Source organism: Clarias gariepinus, chromosome 3, assembly GCF_024256425.1.
Source record: "Clarias gariepinus isolate MV-2021 ecotype Netherlands chromosome 3, CGAR_prim_01v2, whole genome shotgun sequence".
Taxonomy (NCBI): domain Eukaryota; kingdom Metazoa; phylum Chordata; class Actinopteri; order Siluriformes; family Clariidae; genus Clarias; species Clarias gariepinus.
Window position 1 is genome coordinate 7,278,080 of NC_071102.1, and position 16,903 is coordinate 7,294,982.

A 16,903-nucleotide genomic window follows, 5' to 3' on the forward strand; every position below is an offset into this window, starting at 1 on the left:
TGTGGGTTTGTGGGTATTGTTTTCATGCCATCCGCATACATTAACCTGTCAGACAGACATCTCGTCTTACCCACGCCTGAAACAGGCCGCTCGTACACACCAAACACACACCACAAAGACAAACATCGGCCCGCTCCCAGTAGACATTTGGAGCGGTGTCAAAATGTGCTGCTCTTTTTAGTCTTTCAAAACATTTCCGATAAGAGATTAATCATAATACTGTCATAAGGGCGTGTTGTTAACTATTATATTAATATACTTCAGGAAGCTTAAGTTAATAACAATTGTTTTTAGTGGAAAGTTAAAGAGTGGAAAGCTATGTGGCCGTGCGCCCGTAAATAATGTTTGTGAAATGCCGTAAATCTGTCCGTCCATGGAAAATAATTTACAGTCACTGCAATTTTTTTTTAGAACTCTGTGTGGACAATTACTAGGGGCATGTTAATTAACTTTGCACAATTTATGGATTTATATATAATAGAGGGTTTAGAGAGAAACCTGTAAACGTGTGCAAGGGTTAGTCTGTTCCTGGTGTTGTTGTTTTTTTATTGTTTTGTTTTAACTGTAATGAAAATCAAATCAACTGTACCCCAATCCCACATGAAGTGTGAAGTTGTATTGAATCAGATCCCTGTGAACTGTGATCACCCACCCCTACCACCTGGAGCTGTTGCCATATGTGTACACGACAGACAGCTTCCTTAACACACCCAGCTGTGTAGTAATTTGGTCATAAACCTTCATGCTTGTTGAATTTTCAACTGAGCCGTGGGATTTCGCTTGGCATTTCAGAACCCGAAATTGCTTTGGGTCAGCTGCTGTGAGATGTGACTCACTTCTGCGTAGACACACAGAGGGGGGGGTAAAAAAAAAAAAAAAAAAAGGACATGTACCTCGTTTCTAAGCATGTATTACGATACAACGCTAGCGAGCTCAAATCAATAGTCTGCCACTGTGCCTATGTTCAACAGTGCACTTTTAATGAGTGTCAAGCCTCCTGTTTCAGTCAGAATCCGACAGCTGGTTTTAAAATGAACCGTGCTCTTTCATTTATAAAGGCGTCCGTCGAGCCACGTCTCGTAACTCAAATATTGCTGGTGGTTTAACTGATGCCTTGTTTTTTTTTTTTTTTTTCCCCCTTTGTCTTGTTTTCTCCTTCCTTCATTTGTTCTTTTCTTTGTTTAGAGTAAGAAGACTCACATCCCGTATAGAGACAGCAAGCTGACGCGGTTGCTGAAGGACTCTCTGGGCGGGAACTGTAGAACCGTGATGATCGCGAACGTTAGCCCGGCGTCGCTATCATACGAGGACACGCACAACACACTCAAGTATGCCAACCGGGCCAAGGAGATCAAGTCCACAGTAAGATCATGTCACACACTATATATATATATTTATATATATAAGTTTTTGCTTGTGTTCATAAGCATGTTATTATCCATTTATTACACACATTGCTAAGCACTATAAGCTGTATTTAGCCATTAATGCTGTATATCTGTATCTGACGGAAAGCCTTAATTTTAGGAATATCTGAAAAGCAAAAAAAACTAATATTAAATAAAAAATTATTAAATAGAAATAGAATATTCTTAATTCTAGCGAAGTTAGCGATGATCAATCCTTGATCTGCATTTATTCACATCCTCATCCACACTTTTACTCTTTGACCTCCGTAAAGTAAAGACAAACTTTGTAATTCTATCACACATGACTTTCCTTTAATAAATAGCCAATAAAGCTGCAATTAAGCACAACACAACTAACTTCATACTTATTAGTGCATCATTTTTTTTACATATCTACTTCTGAACAAGAAAAAGTGTATGTTTATGCGTAGCAGATACACACCCACAAGAGGCAAACTACAAGCAGTAAAAATCATCTTTACTTCAGGTCAGACCTTGTATTATCTGAGAATGAAAAGCATGTCAGAGTCTGAAATTCTGAGAAAACTGACGTAGCAACGAGGCAGGACAAAGCTTAGTACATCTGTCAGGTTATTAAAAGTGGGGTTTGTGTTTAAACAGAAGCCCCCCAAAAAAAGTCAAGCTAAGTGTTTGGAAATATTGCTTTATTATTACTAAAACATATCGTTAAGTCACTACTTTAGACTTTAGCACTGAGTCGATTCGATCTTTGGGAGTTGCAATTTTTAATCCGATAGCACTAATGTTTGTCTGCTTTGTCTCAAGGTTTTAAAGTATTTAAAGCTATTAAAGTTTCTAATCTTTGTTGAAATGTTGCGTAACTTGTAACACTCCAGTCCAGTAGGTGGTGATGTTGCTCATAAACTTAAAACTAGAAGTAGAAGAAGCAGCATTGATGTTACAAAAACGCAGACGATGAAAGCGCTTGCATTTTTCGCAGAGACCGTGACACAGTAAAATTATAAAAAAAAATATATATATATATATTATATATTTTTTAAATATCCCAGTTATAAAGTTCGGGTTAGAGTGCTCCTGTCCCAGACAGCATTATAGACTTGCTCAAGGAGCTCAACAGTGGCAACTTGGCGGTGCTGGGGTTTGAACCCCCAACCGTCCTGTCTTGAGACTGTTTGAGCCACCACTGCCGCTTGTTTAAAACGTAATAAAATACTGTTTTGAAAAGTCATTGAGGCAAGGGCTGAGAAACAAGGAATGATGGAAATATTGAAACATAGGAGACGGAGCTGAAGAGCAGACGACCAGGTTGTTTTTGTTTTTTTTTTGCTTTTCTGCTCAACTCAGTTGTAAAGAGTGGTTTATTTGAGTTACCGTAGCCTCGAGGCAGTCTGGCCGTTCTCCCCTGATATCACTTACCCACAGAAGTGTTTCCTGCATGTTTTTGCTCATTTTGTACAGGTGTTTTTAGCGTCATCCGACATGTTGTAATCTACTACTTTTCTCTATCCTCTCACGCAGCTAAAAAGTAACGTTGTGAGCGTGGACAGTCACGTGGGACAGTATGCAGTCATATGTGAGAAACAGAAGGCTGAGGTAAGGATATGGTGGAGGGGGGAGGTTCATGTTTACATTCCTCATAATTACTCTCTATTGTGTGAACAGAATCTAAACCGCAAGCCTACATCATGACTCTCGTTGCCTGTTCTGTGTATTTGTGTAAATATGGTCAATTCCTCTTGACAACTAAGATGATCGAGGTCATTAGAACGCAACTCATGTTAGTTGAGACCAGACTAAAGTGTGTGTGTGGGTGTGTTGGGTGTGTTTGCAGATCACGCTGCTGAAACAGAAACTGAAAGAGTACGAGGAGCGGAAGACTCAGCCTCCTGCCCATAACCCAATCTTCATCCAGAAAAAAGCCGAACTCGAGAAGTAAGCCAATCATCCGCACGCGCACGCACATTTTCGCAGCCGCGCAGACATACCGAGCATTGTTTGCACGCAGCTGCGTGTGACGCGAGTCAAGTGTTTGTGTTTGTTCAGTCTTGTTTATGTCACGCCCCGTGTAACGCGTGACTTCTTTTCAACGCCGTCTTTTAAAACTTTTAATACGCGTCAATAATTGATCAAGTAAGACTACACAGAACAAGACTCGAGGTTGTGTCGTCGCAGGTCGAGGTCTCCGTTTCTCTGCATTTTTTTTTCATCTGATGAACCGACGAGACTGGAAGATCACGTTTTCTTTATGTTTAATTATTTCCCTCCAGCATCTCTTTCCGAGACGGGAGGTATTTTATCCCTTGCCGATTTCGTCGTGAGGCGCTCGTCAGCAAGTGCTGCAGCACCATCCGCTAGACAGGGATGGAAAGAGAGGAGGGGAAAAAGCGGGTGAGGGAGGGGTTGAGAGTAGGCGGCGAGGGAGGAATGAATGAGTCTTACTCCTACGCATTTTCATTCACCAGCATTAGAATTCACAACTGGGTGGCAGGAGAGAGAGAGAAAGAGGAGGGAGGGGTTCAGCAGGGAGGAATGGCGGCATACTCCTGCCCGCATTAAGAGCTCTAAGCACAGAAGGCCGCCGGTGGCACCACTGCACCTACGTCACGCTGTCGATGACCTCTCCTGCTCTCTCTCTCTTTTTCTCTCTTTCCTCTATTGCATTTAAACCATTTTTTTTTTCCTTCCCCTCACACTCTCAGCTCCCACCCACGCACCGATACCTTCCTGCGGTGACTCTGTGGGTTGTGTGTACGTTTTGCGGATAGGAGGAGGGCACTCGAGTATTAACCGAACCTAGTGAATGAACTCAGAGTTCCAACCGTAGTTAAAAAAAAAAACTTGTCTCTGGCCGCCGGAAACAACAAACCTAGCACATTCAGCTGAATACACAATGATGCCAAATATTTTTGCCTGAATACTTCTAGCTGTTTTTTTCCTTATTCCCGCATTGTCGCGTCGTTGTTGTTGTTGTTGTTGTTGTTGTTAAAGGCTCCATTGAAACAGCAACAGAGACGGACAAATTGCCCGACACAGATCGCACAAAACCCACATCAACAGGCCAAACAGTGTGCAACAGAATACAACCCCTCTGTGTGCTTGTTTACGCTCCGGCAACATAAAATCCATTTGTTTTTTATATTCAGGCCATTTCTTTTTCGGCTGTGTTTCCAAAGCGTTCATGATGCGGATGGCGTTAGAGGGGCTGTCAGTAAAGGAGTACACACCTCATTAAGAGTAGGCTCAGTGGTAAAAAAAGTATAAGGTGGTAATATTCTAAATCGGAATAAAATACAAACACATCATACAGCAGAATCTGACATCTGAAATTTACTTTGTCAGAATAAGAGGAATGGTGTAAAGCTTTTAATAATCATTTTAATCAGTAAATCTTAATGCTTGATTCGATCTTATTAGAATAAATATATTCTTTCCAAACCTTTTTGCTCCACGTAGGGGTAACATAAGGTGTTAGGACGAGTTTCCCGGAAAGAAAATTTAGCGTCCAGTCATTAATGATTGTCTGAATTCTTCAAACCGATCATAATGTAGCAGGTGCATTTAGTCAGTGGGAAAAAAAAATTATCTCAAAGTTGAAGGAAAAATACTTCTTCTGTTGTGTTTTCAGCAAGTGGACAGAACTACTTTCATTAAGTGAAATGACAACCAAAAAAAAAGTAAAATGCTTTGTGCATGTCTTGTCAGATCCGCATCCTTGTTAAGCTAGAACTTCTAATAGGAATAATTTCAATCAGTTTGAAGAAATATTGTTCGTATACATGTAGCTATAGAGGTGAATAGCTTAGTATGTTCATCTTGGCTAGTTTTGATAAAATATCAGCAAATCCTGAAACGTGCTTACTCTGAGTCAAAAGACCTATTTAACTAGAATAATTAATACTTCAGAATAATTGTAAAAAGTAGTTGAAACCCCAGGCTTTCACATAATACAATTCCAATACAAAAATACTTTTGTTTAATCAAAGCCAACAGTTTGATTAAATCTGGGTCTGATACCATGTACAATATCCCTCTAGATAAAATATGTGATGGTACTCAGTTTATTCATAATCTTACATTAGTACATCATGTTCCTAATTGAATCACGTGCGCACACATCATCCCTCTATCGTCAACCTGATCCGGTGCGTGTGTAGTGCAGCAGGTGATGGGAATGAGGCGCTTACGCTGTAGATCCAGCATCGAGCTGCGTCACAGCGCCGTGAGGCATGTTAAATGGAAGCGTACATACCAGACTTTTTGTTTGGTCAAAATCAATAAAGAGAATGTTTTGTTTCATTTTATTTTTTGGTTTGGTTTGTTTGCTTGGTTGTTCGGAGAGGCCCGGGGCTACCGAGTTATTTTATCCACCCCTGATCAGTGGTAATAAATCGTCTCTTGTGATACGGCCTCAGCGCCATAGGAGAGGCGTTGTCCGCCGCGGCCGCCCTTCCGCACACGCCGTTTTGTCCGTGCTACCAGTTTACACAAGCTTCCACACCCTCCTCATGTGGGAGTAGCTGTTGACTTCAAATAAACTAGCTCTATTGTACTCTGACCATTTTCAAGGACACGAGGTTTTACATTTCTTTTCTTTGTGCAAGTCGCTTTGCCCCCTGCAATTTTTGGATTTCCAACAATACTGTCATTGTTCAGCATGTCTGTGCTGTTTATATAACGACATTATCCTTTAGCATGACCTAAACACGCAAGTGGTAATTATAACAAATTATATACATACATGCGGTGTAGTGCAGGGCTTTCAAGTAGAAGCCTTGTTAAGTAATGTTTGTGTGTGTGTGTGTGTGTGTGTGTGTGTGTGTGTGTGCACGCAGAATGTCCGAGTCTCTGCGCAGCGCGTTTGCCGCGCGGCTTCTGCTGCGTAAGGAGCAGCTGGACATCGAGAAGCAGCTGAAGGAGAACCGTCTGAGGCTCAGTCACAGGGAGGAGTGGCACCAACAGGGCCTGCTATTCTTCCCAGATGACAAAGCAGAGAAGGTACCAGCTTCACCCTTTTTGCCTACACACGAGGTCGCTCGAGGTCACGAGGCGTGTTTACATTGTAGCAATGGCTTTCAAAAGATTAGCTGTCTTCTGTGTGATGTTTCTTTATTTATTTATTTTTTGCCTTGGGGTGGGAGGCATAAGGGTGTACACGGACAAAACTCTTTCCATTGGTCATAATTAACTGTAACACCTGCATTCTTTTAGTAAGTAGTTCACATTCTCGTGTGTGTGTGATTGTTTTAGGCCACCTGTAAGTATGAACGTAAGCTGGCATCCCTGCAGTCTTACTGGCAGCACCTGCAGAGGCGTTTGGAGGAAGCTGGGAGGCGCTTCGAGGAGAATGAAGGTTGGCTTCACCGCCTCGAAAACGAGATGAAGCTGCTCGGGGAAGACGGACACACTCCAGAGGTCAGTTCCACTTGCACAGGCTTTTGTACTGGCAATATAAGGATTATGATTGTATATTTATTTTTAATTTTTTTTACTTAATGAATCTGCTTCCTTTTATAGAAAAAGCGAATATTTTTGCAATTTAAAACAGCACTACTAGGCCTGGCGTTTACGTGAAAGCGAAACCACGAGTAGAAACCGAAATCTAACTAAAAAAAAAATAGAAGAGCTGAGATTGATGCTCCTGACTCGTCTATCTCTCTTTATCTCTTTCTCAGCTGCTTCATGAATCTACGCACCTTCTCGCTCTGTCTCTCTCTTTCTCTCTCTCTCTCTCTCTCTCTCTCTCTCTCGGCTTTTCCTAGAAGTAAAGCATCGTAGCGACGCACGCACCCGTCCAATGTTCCGTGATCCGCTTGCGTTTCCGTCTCCCTGCGTCAGAGGTTAGCAACAGGTTCCTCAGAAAGCACGTTCTCAGAGAGCGAGTGAAAAACACTGCAAACAAATCAGTGCTGCTGAGACCTGCCGCTATTGTTTTCCTGCCAGCGATTCTCTCTCTACTGGTTTCTCAGTATAGATGAGAGATTGGTACAGTTTGATCCCGTCCAGGCCCAGAACCGTCCTCCTGCTGTCTACATGTTCTTTGTCTGAGCCGTCCTCGTCGGTGCGCATCACTCTTTCGTTACAACTGCTGTCTGTTTTTCCATCCACCTACCATGATTGTGTGTTTGTTTACTTAATTTGTTGAATTAATTGTGGTTAATTGCATTTGTGTTAATTAGGCAGAACTGACCACCGTATCGAGCGTACACGATAACTTTTGTTTTAGTTTATTTAAAATGATTAAATGGTGTTTTTGTCATATGTGGGCTGTGATGGACAAAAGTGATTTCAATACTGAGCGCGGAGAAATAGAGACGACCAAGTAGTCGATAGAAGTTAATGTAAAAAGAGAGAGAGGATGGGTTCACGCCAGAGCATCAATAATATCTCCAGTCAGCATTTAAAACCACGACAGCATCAGTTGTGCGCCGTTTTATTTGCTTTGCTTATCTATACAGCCTATATCAACTCTAAACATGTCAGACTGAAGCTGTCTGCTTATACTGATCCTGTTTTTGTGAATGTGTGTGCGTGTGTGTGTGTGTGTGTGTGTAGGAGCTTAAAAAGGAGCTGCATTGCCACAGGCTGAATCTACAGGTGGCTGATCTGCAGCAGCACATCGAACACATGCACTATCTCGTCAGTCTGCAGGACCAGGAGAACAAACACACACACAAGTATGTATCACACCCTGCAGAGGAGAAACGCCAAGCATAAACCCGAACGCGTTGTTTCGAGATTTTCATCAATTTAGATTATGTATGTATGTATTCTAAAGACCTTACAGTTTAAGCAGCATGTCCTCTCTCGTCCCCCTCCTCCTCCAGACTGGTTCACGCCCTACTTCCTGCCTACCGCCGCCAACACCTGGCCCTGAAAGCGGCGGGCATCTCCACGGACGACGCGGAGCAGGAGGAGCTGGAGCACCTGGTGCAGAGAGAACGGGGCGTGGTGTGGGCCGACCAGGAGAACACAGAAGAACCGGTCAAGTCCACAGAGAACACCGTTCTTCTACCCATGCTGTCGTTCTCTCACCTCCTCGCTCATCAGAGCACGCCATGCAGTGAGTCCCGCTTTCTTTGCGCAGGAAAAACTCCAGCAGTTACGCCTAATTGTAGTAGAACTTGTGAAGAGTAAAGTCGGTCTTGTTTGATTTTTGATTAGGTTTATTAAGGACACAAATCATCTTTCGTAAACCTGGACATATGCATGATGATGTCTGAGAGAGGAGGAAACATAACACCATGATTTTACACTTTCTTGCCAGACATTATAATAACAATAATAATAATAATTTTAAAATAATGCGTTTAGAGGCAGGCGAAATCCTTAGTGTTTTAGTACAACGAGTCGCGTTATGTTCAGGGATATAATATAACAGGGTAAGAACGATCAGGCTTGGTATAGTCTAGGTTCTTAGCCATACTGTTGTTATTATAGGTTTGGTTTTGTGTGTAAAACATTCTTAACCAATACGAGTTCTGTCTCACAGGTGCAGAGAAACACACACGCAGAGTCTCCCAGCGGCTCAAACACTCCCACTCACCAAAAGGTAAACATGTTTGTTTGTTTGTGTATTCCACACACTCTAGGGTTGTTATTTAACATTTTCACTTATTTAATATTTCACTTGTTCATTTTTATGCACAGTATAATAATCAATGGCATTATTTAGTCACTACAGTGAGACTCATGGGAAGGATGAGTTTGGATTGCAGACCAAGATCGAATCGAATATAGATGTGCAGTAACTAACAGACGAAACCCGCTAGTACACAACAGCAGCAAAATATTTGTGATTAAAAAAGTTTGTTTGTTTTTGTTTTTGCAAGATCTGTACATATAGTTTAATATCTTCAGTATCGTGATGTGCCGTCTCTTTTCAAAGACTGTAAATGTAATGGAAAATCTTTTTTTTTTTTTCTTTTTTTTTACGTCTGTAAAACTGCCTCCTTGTTTTTGTCATAGTTTTTTTTTCTTCACACTTTTTTGTGTCAAAGCTCTGCCTTTGTCCCTTCAATCCTCCCCCTCCGTTTTCCCCACAGTCCGCTTCAACATACTTCGGCTCCAGTCATTAATCTAGCCTCCGGTGACACGAGCATCACTCACGTAGCTAGTGTATGTGTGTATTTGAGTAAAAGTGAGTCAGACAGATCCATCACGGTGGCAAACACACGGTTGTCGATTGTGCTCGTCACATGTCACTCAGAGCGCTTACAACTTACTCTTATTTTATTTATTTATTTTTAAGCAGACATTTCACACTTTTTTTTTTTTCTTTTTTTTTTTTTACTTTCTTTTTCGGGTTTCCAAATTGGATCAGATTGAATTAAAGTCTAAGGTGCAGGTAAAAAGTGCAAGAAAGTGAGAGGAAAACATTTCCGAGAAAAGTCCTGGATCGAAAAACGTGGTTGCACAGCTGACTTAAAAAGAAAAAAAAAAAAGATTAAATAATGACATTCGCACAGGAGAAAAGGAAGGAGAGAGATAGAGGGAGGAAAGCTTTTGGGGAAATGGTAGACGGCGTGAGTTATGGCTCAGTAAATTGGCCGTAATGATATTTGCTGCAGAACAGGTGTTACTCATTTGACTGAGACACATTGTGGGGAAATGCGGCAACACTCTCGGTCCCAGTTGGGGTCCGTATTGGGTGAGAGAGAGAAACCGAGGCCAAGGAAGCTGAGAAATGATGGTGAAAAGAAATGACCCTCAGCACTGAGACCTATTATAATCATTCTGTGACTGACTTTTCTAAATCGTGTGTTTGAAATAAATTGTAATCCTTTGCCAAAGGATTTATCCTGTTCCAATCAATAGGCACTTGGCCAGGCCACATCGAAATATATGAAAATATCCGGTTTATCAGTCACACAGGAATCTGTTTAAAACAACTCTGACCTCTTTACATCATACTCGACAGGTTCCTCCTGTTTTCTTTTTTTTATTATTATTAAAATGAATGTGGAATGAATCCAGTTCCAGGCTGTGCTTTAAAAATGCCCTTTCTTATAGATGGATGATGTCTATTTTCTAATAATCTCCGTCTCGTTTTCATTTCATTTTCCAATGTTTACATCCAGCAATTCTTAATTACATCAGTGTTTATGCATTCATCTTTTCTTCTGGTGATTTGTTTTGCACTCTCGCTTGTGGGGTTTTTTTTTTTCCCCTTTTTCTCATCCTTCTTTGCAGTCTCATTTCCCTCTACTCTTAGAGAAGCTCTCTCCTTAACAGCCTCCCTCCCTCCCTCGTGTTTGTTCTCTCATGCTCCCCCCCCCCCCCTTTCGCGGCCCCACCCCACTGCTCCCCCTGCTCTTCTCCTAGTCTCATTCATAAAATCGCTGGCGAGCGGAAGAGGAGGGGACGAGCGGTGAGCTGAGGGGCTCAGTCACGTACGATATGAAATGCAGCCGGATCATCAGCATGGCGAGAGGGAGGGAGGGAGGGAGTCAGGCAGCAGCCAGCCGACCCTAATCCGAGCCATTCTCTCCTCCAGAAATAGAACTTCATGCATGTATTAATCCCATCGTCCAGAAATACGGCATCCGGAGCACTCTGGCATGTACACACGCAACCCCAAACATCACCCTCTCAACCCTGTGTGTTATTACACCGCCTTCCACTTTTTTTTTTTTTTTTTTTTTACATCGTGCTGCAGGGAGTGTTTGTGCCTGTGCACTTCTGTGTGTGTGTTATTGTCATTCAGCCCCAGCAGTGACGTAGACCGGTGCTGTTTTCCATCAAACAGGGCACGCCAGGGCTCAGCTTCCGAAGAGCTCATCTCTAATATGTTTTTACTCAAAGTTTTTTTTTTTTCCCCTTCCTCACCGTATAAGGGTGCATGTTCTCGTTAGCCATTACAACCCCCCGAGCTGTCTGTTCAGACGCTCCGACTTCCACAGAGCGACAGCAGCTCTTAAAAGATACCGCTTACAGCTGCTGTCTTTATTAATCACACTTCCTCTTTGTATATCTCCACATGTTCCTCCCAAATCCCCCCCCACCTCCCTCCCTCCGACTCAGTCCATGAGTCAGAGCGAAGCGAGAACGCAACGTGTTCCAGCACACTCCAGCGCTCGATACAGTGTCGGACCTCTCCAACAGCGTCCGGCATCCTGAAACCCTTTAGCTAGGACAGCGTGTGCTTAAACACCTTGCATTGAAAAATACAAATATATACATATATTTCTGTCTTTCTTTCTTTCTTTCTTTCTTTCTTTCTTTTTTAAAGCACACACTCCCTTTTTTTTTTTTTTTTTTTTTGGTCTCTCTTTCTCATTCTCTCTCCTGCTTTCCTCTCCAGTCAGGTGCTATTGCTACTGACTCATCTGACCAGGTGATGAAAATAGCTAAATTATTCAGTAGTGGATGCATATAGATCCACTCAGGATATGAGCATCGCCTCTATGAATAAACCTGAACATATGGAATATAGAGTGCTCATGTGGTTGAAGAGGGGCCGGGAGTAGCATGAATGAACGTGTGAGTCATCGTCCATTATCGGTGCGTGCCTGTACTCTGTGTACTGTCTTAAGAAGTGAAGGGAGAGCAGCGTGATCATGGATCCTTTTTTTTTTTTTCCTTTTTCCTTTTTTCTTTTTTTTTTTTTTTTTCGAGATCCCCGCTCATACCGTCAAAGTGTTTGGGTTTGCCTCTTTTTTTTCTTTTCCCCCGCCAGCGCGTTCGGTCGACGCCGAGTTCACGCTGAATCTGACACATAGTGACACATCTGCATAGTAAAAACAGACAGCTTAGCAACCTCCTTTGCTTAATTCCAGCACCCTGGTTTGTGTACAGCTGTGCAATATCGGTATCGATTCACGTAGAATGTATAGAGTGCAAATCGGTTCGAGCTGGATTTCTATAGTGTCCACAACCACCACAAACTTCAAAGCAGAGCGCAATGCAAGGATTTGCATTCCGAAAGGGCATAAGTCATGTGTGTCACAGAGCTGGATTTGGGAGTGCACATGCATGACTGGCATAGGATAGGTTACAATCGCTGAGAAAGACTTACAGGCGTAATTGCAGCATGGCACAACACAAAGAAGTGTATATTTAAGGTTACATAACCTTAAACAATCCATTTATGGATTGTCATGTAAGCACACGAAAAAAAAAAAAAATAGTGTGGGTTGTGCTGAAAATACACAGCTCCTAACAGGCAGTCGCCAAAAATAAATTAACTAGGTAAGAAGTTTCCATTAGATCCGGAATTGACTGACATAACACACTTTCATTCCTCCTCATTTAAACTTGTATTGCATTTTTATTTTTTTTTTTCCGGAAAGCTCAGGAGTAAATGTATTTCCATTGTTTGAAAAGGTCAAGACCGTGCGTTAATGCTGTCTGCCTTTAGGTAACCCTGAATGTTCTCTCGTGGCAAATAGCCTAATCAACAACCTTAACGATTTTATTAAAACATCCATCTTAAGTGGCCGCACCGGAAGTTCAGCTTGTTCATGCTCTCTCAGTTCGGTCTTACCTTGTCTTATACTTTTTTTTCTGCTCAAGAGACAGCTTCATTTTTTTTTTTTTTACTTAATTTTAAACCAAATGAATAAACCGTCTGCTTAAATTTAGCTAATTCATTGTTGTTCTTTTTTCAGGCGTGACCCAGGGCGAGGCGCATACGTCTGAAACTGCGCCTAAAATGCCAATCAGAAGGAAGTTGGCCATTTCTCCAGTGAAGCCGGGCTCGGGAAGCGAATGTTCAGTGCCGTCTCACTGTCCTCCAGGCCTGCAGGAGGTCCTGCGTCAAGAGGGAATGTACCCGTTGCCTAACACACCCTGCAACGCTCCAGTCTCCATCCACCTTGACTCCACTTTCGACGTGGGCCGAGACGAACAGGACGAGGAGACGACTCAGCTCAACAGCACAATAATCCTGTCCTCCAAACCATCTGAGCCTCTTGCAGGTTCAGGCATGACATATCTCCGTGTTCTACGCGCCAACAACGCCAACAACGAGGGCCCTAAAAGGTAGGAGACTGTAAAGAAGCACCTGAAGTGCACACTGTAGGGACAAGACTGTAGGTTAGACTCTGTCCTCATCCTTTACCGGCATGTTGAACAAAAATGGATAAAAATAAGTATTGTAAAAGGTCATGCTATTGCTGCACGATCGAAATGTTGTGAAAACTTCTGAAGAGTCTCAGGCAAAAGACTAAGGTCAATAACATTCTGTTCTTCGTAGGTTGGAGATCCCGTCTCTTCTTGACCTGCGATCCAAACCGTCCTACATGGCCATGACATCAGCAGCGCAGGGCAAGCGCAAGCTCAACTGGTGAGTGTGCACTCATTAACTCGTCCAACTTAGAAGTAGGAGTATTAGCTAGCACAATCTATAATAAAATAAATGATAAGGTCTTTAAAAGACACAAGATGCATCACCTTATATTTGTGCCCACAAAGTCACTGCTCAGTGTTTCAGCTACTAGATAGATGTCCATTTCCCTCCTTCATCACGTGGAGTATTTAAGTCCTGGCTACTCTTTTTTTTTTTTTTTTTTTTTTTTTTCCCCCTCCCTTCCCGAATATGTTTAGTTATGTACAGGCTTACTGCTTGTAAGATGATTCTGCCTCGTAAATCCAAACCCTGGTAATTAAAGCCGTTTTGCTGGTGCAGGTCATGTCTGTAGTGCAGCAGGTGGAAGGATTAGGAAGCGCTTAAATATTTGCGTTTATACATCTTTTTTTTATCTCTCTTACCTGGAAGTGAGTAAAAAAAAAAAAAAAAAAAGGTTTATTTTATTTTGGTTTTTAAACCCAGTTAAGACTACAAATAAAATATTAATAGCTCAGGTAGGGAGTTTGTCCGTCCCTGCTGCCCGTGCTAATGATTTGTCCACGCCTAATACTTAAGCGGAAAGTATTTACGTGCATGTTTGTGCTCTCCTTCCTCAGCATGGGAAAAGAGACGGGCCTAGATACTACCCAGGGTGCTGCAGCTCCGAAGCGTATTAAACGCGATCCCTCCGATACCACCAAACCACTCCGTGTGAAACGCTTTGGAGGTAAGCGTGGTCTCCCATACAGATTCTTCTTCTTTCACATGTACAGGCTTTCTAACTGAATCTCACAACTGATATCTTCATTAAATCTAAGTGTTGGGTTCCAGCTGTCCAGAATACACACCCCTCTGGGCTCTGTCCTTATTTAAAAGTGAAGCACGATCATCCCTCGTGCCTTTTTTTTTTTTTTTTTTAATAATCTATTATGTTTGTTTAAGTGCTAATGAAGTGTTAGGGCTAGGCCACATGACAGCTGTCTCGGCTAAAAAAAAATTAAATTAAATAATAATAATCCTGGTCTCCTCTCTTACTCCTGAGGTCTTTCTTCACTGTCTTTTTACTACCTTTCAATCACGCTCATACTTCTTCTTAAAGTTCATACTTTTTTCTCTTTTTTCGCCCCCTCTTCATCTTGTCCTTTTACTTCTCCAGCATCATCATCCGAAAACGAGCCAAGCAGGAGAGTGGTGCGCAGCATATCCGAGGGAAACCTTCATCAACTCGGCCTTCGGAAGCCCAAGTCCGCATTTCTGGGCCCGGCTGCCTTGTTCAAGAAAGTCAAAAAAAGGATGTGAAATTTGCCACTGTGGATTACCACTCGAACACACGTCTTCTGAAAGCCTGATGCACTGAACGTTCTCTTCATCTCTGTCTCTGATAGTCACACACATACATACATACACGTCTGTCTTATGTCAATTGTGAGGAAATTCCTAAAGGTTTTAAACTGGGCAAAGTTAATATGAATGTTGTGTTTGTTGTTGTTTTTTTAAATGTACAGCATTTTAGTGGAATTAAAGTAACTTTGTACAAAGACTGTTTTAATCCAGTGTCAAGTAAAAAAACTTGTTCTTAGTTCATAATGCTTAGTTTTTGTCAATAGATTGTTTCAGCAGTTTAGACCTATATTAAGGTAAGGCATTGTAATAAAAAGCTTTGGACACTTTTGCTGAGTGTGAAGTTGCTTGTTTTGGGATAATTGCCACACATCATGTACTATAAAACCTCATTTTTAGTGTAATGGTTTTACACGATTAATAAATAGGATTCCATTAAACCATAATTGTTCTTTAGGTTGAAAAGTCAATAAATTACTAAATGTCTCATTTTAATAAGCATGTAAATAGTATCAGTAAAAAAACAAGGGGTGTTCAAAAACGTCACCCCGGACTTTTAATTGTGCAGAATAATAGAGCACGGTTATGAGAATAAAAAAAAACTAACTTTATTTCTCTATATAACGCCCCTGGTACACTAATGCGCTTATTCCAGTGTTTCACGAGTGCTGGGACACCATCAGGGCAGAGCCACGATTGGGCTGCCTCCTTCACGTCTGAAACGCTGGCCTCCCAGGAACTCCTTTTATAACCCAAACATGTGGAAGTTGTACAGAGGATGTGGCAATATCTCCCAGCTGAGTGCCTGTAATGTGATTTAAAAAAATAAAATAATTTCCAATAAAGGAAATGTGTTTCTATTAAAGGTGTTCCTGAGAGGCCAGCGTTTCAGGACATGAAAGCACGGCAGTCCGATTAAGCAGTAGTGAAACACTGGGATAAGTGCATTAGTGTAGCAGGGGATTATATAGAGAAATAAAGGTAGGATTTTAATCTCATAATTGTGTTCAAAATTGGACAATCAAAAGTCCCAGGCTGAGTTGAACGCCCCTTGTAGAAAACCTTAAACACACTGGGCAAACAGTGTGCTCAATAAAACAGTCGTGCTTTGATGGCACAGACGAACCAGACTGGGTGTGATTTTATTTAAATTTTTTTTTTACACCACAAACAACCTCACAAATGGAAACACTTTTACTTGTTTACTTGTCTCGACCCCAGATGTCATGTAGTATGTTATACACATTTCTAGCAGCAATGTTAAGGATCTTGAAGGTCTAACTGGGCTACATGTACCTTTAGTCTGTTTTTTAACAACTTGCATTATGGCGCAGTATAACCGATCTTTAATTGGTCAGCTGTAAAGTCATTACCGCAAATCTCTTCCTGTAAAAGTTAAGTGGATTGTGCAACATTTATAGACAGAACTTACTTCGAACATTCTTAAATCCATGTTTTCCATCTAGAATAGAGAGAAGGGTTTAGAAGAAAGATACTAAAATTTACACTTAGAGCTGTAAATTTGCCCTCGGAAGATACCTGATTATTTGCGATTATACACTATAAAATTGCATAATTTTTTATATTTGTCCTATGAGTCAAGAAATATACTTTCAATTGAGAGTGAATCAGACAGCAGACGGTTTTCAGACTGGGATTTCATAAACCAGGTCCAGAAGCTCATTAGAAAGTCAAAGAGAAGGAGGTAAAGAATGAGAAGTAGTTCTGTGCAGAAGAGAATCAGCAGCTTGTTTACCTCTTCTGATCTGGAGGGTTTCTATGGTTTCATCGTGCTTGAAGTCTTGATGGTGAACTGTTTGTGTTCTATTGTAAAGGAGATGGGGAAAAAAGTTCTCGTTCTTGTCCTTGTCAGGCGTAAATGAGA

The 16,903-nt window shown here is 41.6% G+C and overlaps 1 protein-coding gene across 1 annotated transcript in view; it reads left to right on the forward strand.

Moving 5' to 3' along the window:
* Positions 1-15,637, forward strand: part of kif18a (kinesin family member 18A) — a 28,735-nt gene extending 13,098 nt beyond the window's left edge. Inside the window, exons 7-18 of the mRNA XM_053491470.1 lie at positions 1,186-1,362; positions 2,910-2,984; positions 3,223-3,323; positions 6,224-6,386; positions 6,639-6,803; positions 7,944-8,065; positions 8,216-8,451; positions 8,881-8,940; positions 12,998-13,370; positions 13,585-13,674; positions 14,295-14,404; positions 14,834-15,637. Coding sequence (XP_053347445.1) covers positions 1,186-1,362; positions 2,910-2,984; positions 3,223-3,323; positions 6,224-6,386; positions 6,639-6,803; positions 7,944-8,065; positions 8,216-8,451; positions 8,881-8,940; positions 12,998-13,370; positions 13,585-13,674; positions 14,295-14,404; positions 14,834-14,976 — 1,815 coding nt within the window. The 3' untranslated portion in view covers positions 14,977-15,637. The remainder of the gene's footprint in view (positions 1-1,185; positions 1,363-2,909; positions 2,985-3,222; positions 3,324-6,223; positions 6,387-6,638; positions 6,804-7,943; positions 8,066-8,215; positions 8,452-8,880; positions 8,941-12,997; positions 13,371-13,584; positions 13,675-14,294; positions 14,405-14,833) is intronic.
* Positions 15,638-16,903: the final 1,266 nt, after the last annotated feature.